Source organism: Littorina saxatilis, linkage group LG2, assembly GCF_037325665.1.
Source record: "Littorina saxatilis isolate snail1 linkage group LG2, US_GU_Lsax_2.0, whole genome shotgun sequence".
NCBI classification, from domain to species: Eukaryota; Metazoa; Mollusca; class Gastropoda; order Littorinimorpha; family Littorinidae; genus Littorina; species Littorina saxatilis.
Genome location: NC_090246.1, coordinates 86,321,339 through 86,331,653, shown reverse-complemented (window position 1 = coordinate 86,331,653; position 10,315 = coordinate 86,321,339). Strand labels below are relative to the sequence as shown.

General features: G+C 39.3%; 1 protein-coding gene across 1 annotated transcript; it reads left to right on the top strand.

Annotated features, from left to right (window-relative positions):
• The first annotated feature begins 1,086 nt into the window (after positions 1-1,086).
• Positions 1,087-5,915, top strand: LOC138960004 (uncharacterized). Its single transcript, XM_070331722.1, has one exon. The coding sequence runs from the start codon at positions 1,323-1,325 to the stop codon at positions 2,739-2,741; it is 1,419 nt and encodes a 472-aa protein (XP_070187823.1). The 5' UTR covers positions 1,087-1,322; the 3' UTR covers positions 2,742-5,915.
• Positions 5,916-10,315: the final 4,400 nt, after the last annotated feature.

The window sequence follows — 10,315 nt, the reverse complement described above, 5'->3', positions numbered from 1 at the left end:
GTTAGTCTCTCTCTCTCTCTCTCTCTCTCTCTCTCTCTCTCTCTCTCTCTCTCTCTCACACACATACACACACATACTGATGTCATCTGACTTACTTGGTATCACAAAAGGTGCTGCCTTGCTGGTTGTTGCTGAAAAATAACTCCGAGACAATTAGATTCAATGAATACAATGATACAAGTAACCGGCAAGTCATAAATCCAAGAAGGTGTGGGGACCGACACAAAATAGGCTGGTTGTGGGGTCCGTCACAGAGAAATTAGGTCGAAAGTGGGGTCCGACACAGAAAGTGGGGACCGACACAATGAATTATGGGAACCGTCACGCCTACGTCACAAAAGTGTGTGGGGACCGAACACAGCCAATTTCACCGACTACTTTTGTTGTTTTTATTATTACGGCTGTTTGGATGGCCCTACAATCTTGAAACTTGGGCTGTCTGCTACAGACATGTTGAACTTTTTGCTGGACCAACGACAGTTCCAAGCAGGCATTTTTTGGTAGGAGATTTCTTGCCGATGCTACGAATTATGCAGTTTTGCAGTAAAGTGGAAGGCATTCTACCTAATAACGGCTAAAATATCAAAAACCTTCAATCCAACAGTACCTAGGCATGTAGTGTAAACACTCACAGATCTAACAAGACCATTCTCAGAGAGCAACATTGCGTAATACTACCATAAATGGATGTTTTGTCCGCGAATTTTGGCGTGTGGGAACCGAGTGGGAACCGAACACAAAGGGTCAGGGCACCGAACACAAAGCGTAGGGGAACCGTCACAGTGTCACCGGTGTGACTTACGTGAGCCAAAAAGAGGAGATATGTGGAAATGAATACCGTGGCTTTTTGCGTCATTAGTAATTGAAGTAAATGCGTCATATTCTTCAGGAGGAGGCTGTTCGAATCATTAGTAAAAATGTACGAGTCGTTGCGTTGGACCCGCTCCCCGCAACAGTCATTGAAGTATTTCTTTTTGTTGTTAAGCGCGCAGGAGTGTGTGTTCAGCAAGCTGTAAGCGTGTGTAAGGAAATATGTTCGTTGTCAGTGAAGTATGAACTTTTCAACCTCGAACTGCGATATTTCCGGAAACCGTTTTGTCTGATTTTGTTTCTGTCTGGGTTTTTCGTGCAAAGAACTTTGACAAATAACTGTCGAAATCTTCATAGCCAGGTATATTAACCGTATTTAGAGTCATCCCTTCCCAGCGGAAAACATCCACATCAACAACATGATAGATATTCATCAGAACGGGACACTGGCCATGCAGTCTTTGAAAGAGCCTAAGCAATTTCAGCGCATTATGGTACCGACTCTCACCTACATGACGTGCATGATGATCACCGGAATTATCGGTAACGTCGTAGTCTGCATCGTGTACTACAAGAAAATCCGGTACGGTTCTGTCAGGTACTACATCCTAGTGATGGGCGTGGTCGATCTGCTCACCTGCGTTGTGGTCATGCCAATGGAATTTGTGTTCCAGTTACGTTACGACCTGGATTATAGCGAGTTGGAATGCAAAGCAGTCATGTTTGTCAAGGCTGGCGTGGTGGGTTTCTCAGGATATTTACTCATCGTCGTGGCCATCGACCGATACAGGAAAGTATGCAAGCCGACAAAGAAGCAGTTCAATGAGAAGAAAGCATTTGGTGTTTGTGCTTTTTTGACGATCTTAACCTCGGTACCAACTATGTTTTTCACTGGGAGGAACACCGTACACTTTGAAGGGACCAACGTGACTGGATTGACCTGCTTTGTAGCTGACGATGTTGTTGGCTCCGTATTCTTGATGCAATACGCCTGGTCCATGGTTGTCTCGCTTTGTATCGGCTCCATGGTGATGTCTGTGGCACACGTACGGATCGCACGCCACTTGTTGAAGCACAAAAAACACATGGAGATGTACTGGATTCACAAGTCTAAACCTTGTTCAACTATCACAAGAGACACTATGACAAGATCTCTGCACATCAACGAAAGCCCTACGGGAGTCACAACGGAGGCCTGTTTGAGTTCAGCAGTGGACGCAACTTTCTTAAATAGCCCTCGAGGACCGCCGCGCACAACAGCACTGTCATCATTGTGTGGTACCTCTCGGAAAGGATCTGTTGAGGATGTGCGCGTTCCTGAAATAGAAGCCACCTGCATAACGACGTCTGCCGGAAAAGGAGAAAAGTCTGAGAAGACAGCCACCGAACCCGCTGATCGTAGACACGACACGGAACCCAAGATGGAAAAGGACAGACTGTTAACAGGGACAGAGCAGCTTCATTCTGCAGTCAGCGATAGCACTGACCCCAGCGAGGAACTAGACAGAAGACTCTCTTGGAGCGACGCCCATGCCCAACTTGAAGTCGAACCCTGCCTCACAACGAGTGATAGTCTCCAGGTATCAACACCGATGTCCAGACCTATACCCGAGCTTCAAATTCAACGTGACCTCTCGGACCATCTCCGCCGGCCAGACCAGGTCCAATCTCTCTTTCAATCCGTGTCCAGAATCCCTACCCACACTACCTTGATGCTGTATATTTTGACAGCTGTCTTTATTTTCAACTTTCTTCCCTACCTCTCGGTCCTAATCATATACGGCGGGAGAGATATTCGTTACAACATGTTTCAGATCTGCGTAAAATCTTATTGCATCAACTGTTCGGTGAATCCCGTTATCTACGGCTTCTGTTCAGCAAAGTTCCGAAGGGAATGCTTCAAGTTGTTCACGTTCAGATTCAAATTTTAAAGACAATTCCAGCTTCTGATAATAATTCAGCAAAAAGTTAGTACTTTGCAGAGAAAGCAATCAAGCTGTTGATTCCGGCTATGTGTCCAAATGGCAGAATTCATTCTCTTAATCTTATTCCATTAAAAACTATTTTATCCCTGAGTACGCAGTAGGAGGGTCCTGCAGACTTTAATTGAGTGTCTGTCTGTGTATCTGTCTGTCTGTCTCGACTTAAAAGCTTATTGCTAGGAAACTACTGGGCGCAGTTCTTTCAAAAGTTGATACACTAACTTGATAATAGGTCCGATTGATCGTATTAAAACTTCATAATGTTACCTGGGACCTAAATGCCCCAAAACACACAAAAGCCACTCTTAACGGTGGGAGTTTTTGCGGTGGGAGGCTGGTCGCTTTGCGAACAGCCTGAACTAAAGGGGAGACTTGAGCGGCGAACACGTCACGCAGTGACGAGAAAAGCATGATTTCAGTGCAAGCCAGACAACGGGTGAGGAAATGGTCTCGGCAAAGAAATTACAATGCAGGGTTTGGTCTCGGTGAAAGAGAGACAGAGAGCAAGAGAGAGTCTATGGCCAAAAATGATCCGGGTTCGATTCCCGGCATGGGCGTTCTATTTTTTTTTTTTTTTTTAATTCTTGTTTACTATTGTTTATTATGAACGTTTTAAATGTTTAATTTTACTCTAATAGTTTTTTTAATTGTGTAAAATAAATAAATAATATTTTTTTTTATGTATTTTTTTTTTTTTTAAATCCAAGTGACCCGGGTTCGATTCCCGGCATGGGTGGTCTATTTTTTTTGTTTTTATTTTTTTATTTTTTTATTCTTGTTTACTATTGTTTATTATGAACGTTTTAATGTTTTATTTTACTCTAATAATTTTTTTAATTGTGTAAAATAAATAAATATATATATATATTTTTTAAATCCACGTGCACAAGACAAAAACTTTCATACTGGGGGAGCGAGCCAGTCTGAAGAGTACTCGGGTCCAGCGCCAGCGTTTTTTATCCCCGAGTACGCTAGTACTTTAATTGTGTGTCTGTGTGTCTTTCTCCACTTAACAGCTTATTGCTGGGAAACTACTGGGCGCAGTTCGTTCAAAAGTTGATACACTAACTTGATAATAGGTCCGATTGATCGTATTAAAACTTCATAATGTTACCTGGGACCTAAATGCGAAATAAACCACAAACACGACTTGGCCGTAGGAGGAGTTCACACCGGCGGGGCAACACGCAGCCATTGACCTGATAGAACAGCCGAACGCGTCACACAAAAATACGTCATGACAAAGTTACACGCAAAGCGAAAAAGACTTTGACGTCATTTACTTTTGTTCGGAATTTTCCGTCTGTTCCTAGCTTGTCAGTGAAGACCTGACGTGAGTAAGCTTACCCAAAACGTCTTTGTTCTCTATTCTCATTGCAGCTGTGAAATAATCAGTCTTGTGTCTCGGTCGTGTAGGTACAGAGTTTGCTTCTGCAATCATTGTGTTCGTGTTGATGACGGCTTCATAAGACAAAATAATAAGCGAATCTATCGCGAGGAAGACGTTTATGTACAAATCACCGAACCCAACCCATTTTTTGTGTGCATTTTTCTGAAGAATAAACTGCATGTGGTTAATTTCATCCGTTTAATGCTTGTCGAAACATATCTGATCACAGATGAGGTCGCAGTTTGTAGGTTGAATCTATGAATCGGCCAGAGATAGATCTGCATTTCTGGTCAGAAACCAACATTCACACCACAGACATTCCAAACATTTATCCCCGAGTACGCTAGTACAAGGGTCCAGCAGAAACTACTGGGCGCAGTTCGTTCAAAAGTTGATACACTAACTTGATAATAGGTCCGATTGATCGTATTAAAACTTCATAATGTTACCTGGGACCTAAATGCGAAATAAACCACAATAAAACGACTTGGCGGTGGGAGGAATTCGCGGTGCAACAGCCAGCCAGGCAGTCTGATAGAACGGTGCAAGGTCTCGGCAAACCAAGACTATGCCATATACTCGTAGCAAAGCCGCCGAATGGTACAGGGATATCTATGCGTAAACCAAGAATAGTGACGTAAGAAAATAGAATGTCGTCTTTTGATTTGGAACGTGACGTGTTTTAGAATGGAGATGTGGTAGTGTGTGTGTGTGTGTGTGTGTGAGAGAGAGAGAGAGGGAGAGAGAGAAGGAGTGAGGGAGAGAGAGAGAGTGAAACAAGAACAAGAACAAATGTTTATTGTCCTCAAACCAAAAAGGTTATTGACACATTGCTATGAATTCTAAAGCATTCTGCGACAAACCTTCCGAGACATACTTGAACATCTTTGTCCATAAATATTTCACTTGGTTTATAATTAATATAATCTACATCAATATTAGTCACGTCTTTTTTACACTTTTCTCCACTTTCATGGAATTTTACGCATTCATCCAGAAGATGATATTCATCTTCAACAATGTTACATACCATACACAAACGATTTTCTCTTTGGATGTTATGATGTCTTCCAGTTTCTATTTTTAGATTGTGACTACTGGTTCTTAATCGACTTAAAGCTGTCCTGTGATTTCGATTTTCTATCATTGTCAGATATGACTGAATTTCATATGTATCACATATATTTGAATAGAATCTTAATCTTGCACTTTCCTTTTGATTTAGCTTTATTCCAAAAACGTATGTATTCACTTTGTAATTTCATTTGTATGGCAAATTGTAACTTTCTCGTATCAAAAGTAGATTGATTTTGCCAAACATGATTAAAGCCAAGTCTTGAAAGTGAACTTTTAAGGCCAAAAAAAAAAAATTGTCTGTTTCTGGTCACCCGACCGACCCTAAATTTCGGCGCCGACCCTAAACTTTTTTTTTCCAAACTCCAAAATTTTGGGTTTTTTGGTGGTGGTAAAGGACAGGGTGAGAAAATGAACAACAAAAACGTGTGAAAACGAAAGTCCGCTGACGATTTGTAAATGTGTTGAGTGTCTTGTCTCTATGTATAGTGAATCCAGTCTCTTTGCGCGATTTTTAAAGTTAGTTTTATTGGTCTACATTTGGGGGGTAAAAAAAAATAAAAAAAATAAAAAAAAATAAAAAAAAATCCCTACCTACCTACCCTATTTTTTTTTAGCCATGTTACCAGAAACAGACAATTTTTTTTTTTGGCCTAATGAATATGAGCCAAGAATCTTCTTTAGGGTTATTAAACATGTCATCATATACTTGATGAACAAATGAATCTCGTTTAGATTTTTAAAATATGAGTCCAATAGGAAATGTTTTGTGTTAACATTCTTAGTGCTAATGGGAATCTACCTAATTCTGCCAGCACTGGTATACACATGGTTTTTCTGTGTACACCTAGCAGACAACGACAACATTTTATATGGATGTCTTCACTCGTAGAATTTCTTGAAAAACATGATTCAAAAAACTTCTCGATGTTATCGATTGATTTCTTGGAATAATTGTATGGGAACCAAATATTTGATCCATATGTCAAGATTGGATTCACTAAAGAATCAAATAAATGTAAAGCAGTATCAATTTGAACATTTTCTTTTCTAAACATTCTCCTAAGCAAATGGCTTGCTTCATTGGCTTGTTTACATTAATGTTCTTGAGCTTTTTGTAAAGAACCATTTTGATTAAATACTATTCCTAAATATTTATACTGATCTGCAATTGTAATGAAAGTCAATCCACATTTAAACAGGGTCTTTACGTTTGTGTTTGTGCGACAAAAAAACTAATACTTTGGTTTTGTCTGTATTAATTTTTAAACCCCATTTTTCACAATAATTATTTAGATGATCTAGTTTAGTTTGTAATCCTCCTTTTATTTTGGACAATAATACGAGATCATCAGCGTATAGAAGACACGATATTTTATTTTTTGATTGTTTTCCTATGGGTGGGGAATCAAAATCAGGAAGATTTTCAGTAATGTCATTTATAAAAATGTTAAAGAGAGTGGGGCTTAATGTGTTACCCTGCTGAACTCCTTTTTTTACTGTTATACTTGGTGATAGTCCATTTTTCAATTTTGTACAAATTGTTGAGTTTGTATACATGTTTTTTATTACATTGAAGCATCGACCTTTTATGCCAATTTTATGTAATTTGAGTAGTAGGGCATCGTGCCACACATTATCAAATGCCTTTTGAAAATCTACAAAACAAGCATATAATCTCCCATTTTTTGTTTTTATGATGTCATCAACTATTTTTTTAAGTATAAAAATCTGATCATCTGTTCTTAACCCTTTTCTGAATCCTGCTTGTTCTTTGATCAATAATTCATTATCTTCTAAATAATTCGTTATTCTTGAATTGATAATTTTACAAAATAATTTTCCTAAGTTACTAGTCAGTGTTATTCCTCTATAGTTACCCGGGTTCAATGGATCGCCATTTTTATATATAGGGCAATTCCAAAAAATATGCTCACCTAAGCCTGAAATTCAAAATGGAATTGACGGCTTTTTCACCGTACATATGCCACAAAAGATGTTTTTAGTTACTTATACCATTCATCGCTTGCCTCTAGTTCACTCCCCTTGCATGCCGCCATTTTGCTTTGATGTCATATGGGAACGCCCGTGTGAAGTCATTTTATGACAACTTTTAAGAATGTCATCGCGTGTGCTAGTTTTTATTGTTTTGGTTTCGAAAATTAGTCAAATTTGCTACAGAAGCCTAAAACTATCGTTTGATCTGTTTTTAAAATATCAATTGCTAATAATTTTTGAAATATATTTAAAACAAACTCTACCCCAAAATGGTGCCACGTCAGTGACGTTTTGGGTAGACTTTTTGTTTGTGGCGATGAACCGATTGGTTGATGTATTTCTTATTTCGAGTTTTCTTAGCTTTTAAATGGAGGAGTCCAACCATGTGATTTGAGTTTGTTTGTCCCCATTTTGTTGTGCACAAAGTGCATCACTGACGTGGCACTGTTTTGTAACGTCTATGGCACTTTGAAACCATGTGTACTTGTTACTGGTAGTTTTTAACCAATTTCCTTGTGATTTTTTGCTACATGTTCTAACTAAGGTTAACATTGTTGTAACTGAAAAAAGCTGAGCACAAAAACGAGATCATTTGTCCGTTATTTTTAATTTTTAGTGCAGTTAAACCCAGAGATTTGTACGAGTTATGATCCAAACAAAATGACCAAAACGCTATTATAAATGTTTCAGGTAACTGATCATCAAAAATATTATATCATTTGAAAGGCCAAACATTTAACTGGTTTACCTCTCAGAGATGACGCCATTAGGTTGCTACGTCATAAATGACGAGGCATCAAAATACGTCACTTTTGGGTTATGCTTCAAAACGGGGTCTTTTGTCAAGAACCATGAACAACTCCTATTCTGTAAAAGAGTGTAGCTAGGTAATGACACAAGGGACATTTCTACAAAGGTGAAGAAAGTAACATGAAACAAAGCTTCTACATAATTTACAATATGACAGAAGAAAAGGGAAATCAAAACTGGGGGAAAAGGGAACAACTCGGAATAGCCAACAAGACATCCGAACAGCTCTGCAAACGAAATGAATGTAGCTGCTGTATCAAAACTTAAGAACTAAGATTGAAAAGTGAACATACGAGTATATAGTGCAAGACTTAAACTTTTCTTTCTTTCTTTGGTGTTTAACGTCGTTTTCAACCACGAAGGTTATATCGCGACGGGGAAAGGGGGGGGGGGGGGGGGGGGAGAAGGGATAGAGCCACTTGTTAATTGTTTCTTGTTCACAAAAGCACTAATAAAAAAATTGCTCCAGGGGCTTGCAACATAGTACAATATGTAGAGGTTACATGCCGAGTCTCAGTGATTATCAAAAATAATGGTCGAAGTTAGCGGATCATGAAAAATGCGAGCTTTAGCGAGCTTTTTCATGACCGCGAACTGAGACCATTATTTTTGATAATCACTGAGACGAGGTGTGTAACCTCTTTATTCCTCCTTTCTTCAGTTATTCAAAGAAAAGAGGAGGTTTTTTGCGAAAGTTTGATCGAATCCTATTCACTCAACCAGTCAACCTGCGCAGGCAATCGATTAATGCGCGGTTGTATAGTTCCGTGCAAATCATTCCATTCTGTTAACACTTCTTGTCAGTTTTCCTATTTTGGACTAAAATCAAGTACACAGATATGCTGTTATTCTGCTGTGGCGGCAAAGGCAGATATTGTGTGTTCTGTATATGTTTTGGTATCGGTTAGGATAATGTTCTTTCGTCAAATGGGACTAGCAGACGAACTTTTGCACCCGTGTTCCAACGTTAAAAACTGTATGAAGTTAAGTTTTCTGGGGAAAATAGTGTATGAAACCGCTTTATGTTGTTTAAATTGATGAGATGTGTGCATTTGGTTGCGTATGATCTGTTTATTAAATGAAATATTGTTGAAAACTGACCGTCGGATTGCAGTCTGTTGTCGAAGAAACTGAGTGAAAAGAAGGGGAACTCCTCTTGTCGCTAGACAAAGTATGAGTTACTTGCCTTGGGAAATTGCTTGTGATGAACGTCTGATCTAGATTCAGAAAACAACCGAACTCATGGATTTTATATGGAGATTCATGTGTTCAGGCCTGTAGTTGTTAATTTAAATGCGGTATGTTTGTATTGTTTGCTCCAGAGATGTATACTTCGTACATTAGAGCGTTCGGAACTTTTCAGTCGCAAAAAGTAGTACCGAAACAGAACAGCTTCTCAACCCATTGCACTATCGAGGATTCAGGCTGTTGCTGGGTCGTTATTTGTTTGGTTGCTGGGTCATTATCGAAAAATAACTACCCCTACACGTTTACAGAGGTAAAGAAGCAGAGGGGGGAAAAAATGACCTTACTGGGAGAATGCAAGTTTCCAGTACAAAGGACTTAACATTTCTTACATACTGCTTGACTAAAATCTTTAGTGGAAGAATTCGGGGGGATAAAGTCAGGGGGAAAAAAATCCAGGGGGAAAGTGCCCTGATAGGGCGGAGAAAGATGCTAACAATGTTTGAGTTTGGTTATGTTCAAATTTAGAATTAACGGGTTATTCCGCCCTGTCATTCTCGACTAACACCAACAAATATAAAGTGGAATAGTGTGGTTCACATTAATTATCTTGTCAAATGTACATACTCATTTGTTTGACGTGAGTGTATAACGGTAGATATATATATATTTGCAAGGAGGGAAGACAGCGGAGAACGTCAAAATAATGACAGCTCAAATCAAAACCGTGTGAATGACGTTTTGGAGCCAGAATCAGGAGCCATTTATCTTTCTGAGGGTGTGTACTTGTTTTCCCGCCAAGTTTGAATGAAATATTTTCGAAAAATCAAGGCGTTGTCTGAAGTGTACAATAAAAAAAAGAATGACCTTGACCGGTGACCTTGAGTAGTGACCTTGACCCGGAATGCTTTAAATATGTTTGCTAGAGGTGTATGTTCCTTTTAAGTGTATCAATACATGTACAATTGAAATGATTATTTTACAAGTTATTCAGATGGGCAATGGTGTCGACGAACCAACGGGCGGACAGACGGACAGACGGACGGAGGGACACAGAGCCGTATAG

Excerpts from the sequence above, each read along its gene's own strand:
- LOC138960004 (XM_070331722.1), top strand. The coding sequence starts at position 1,323 with ATGACGTGCATGATGATCACCGGAATTATCGGTAACGTCGTAGTCTGC.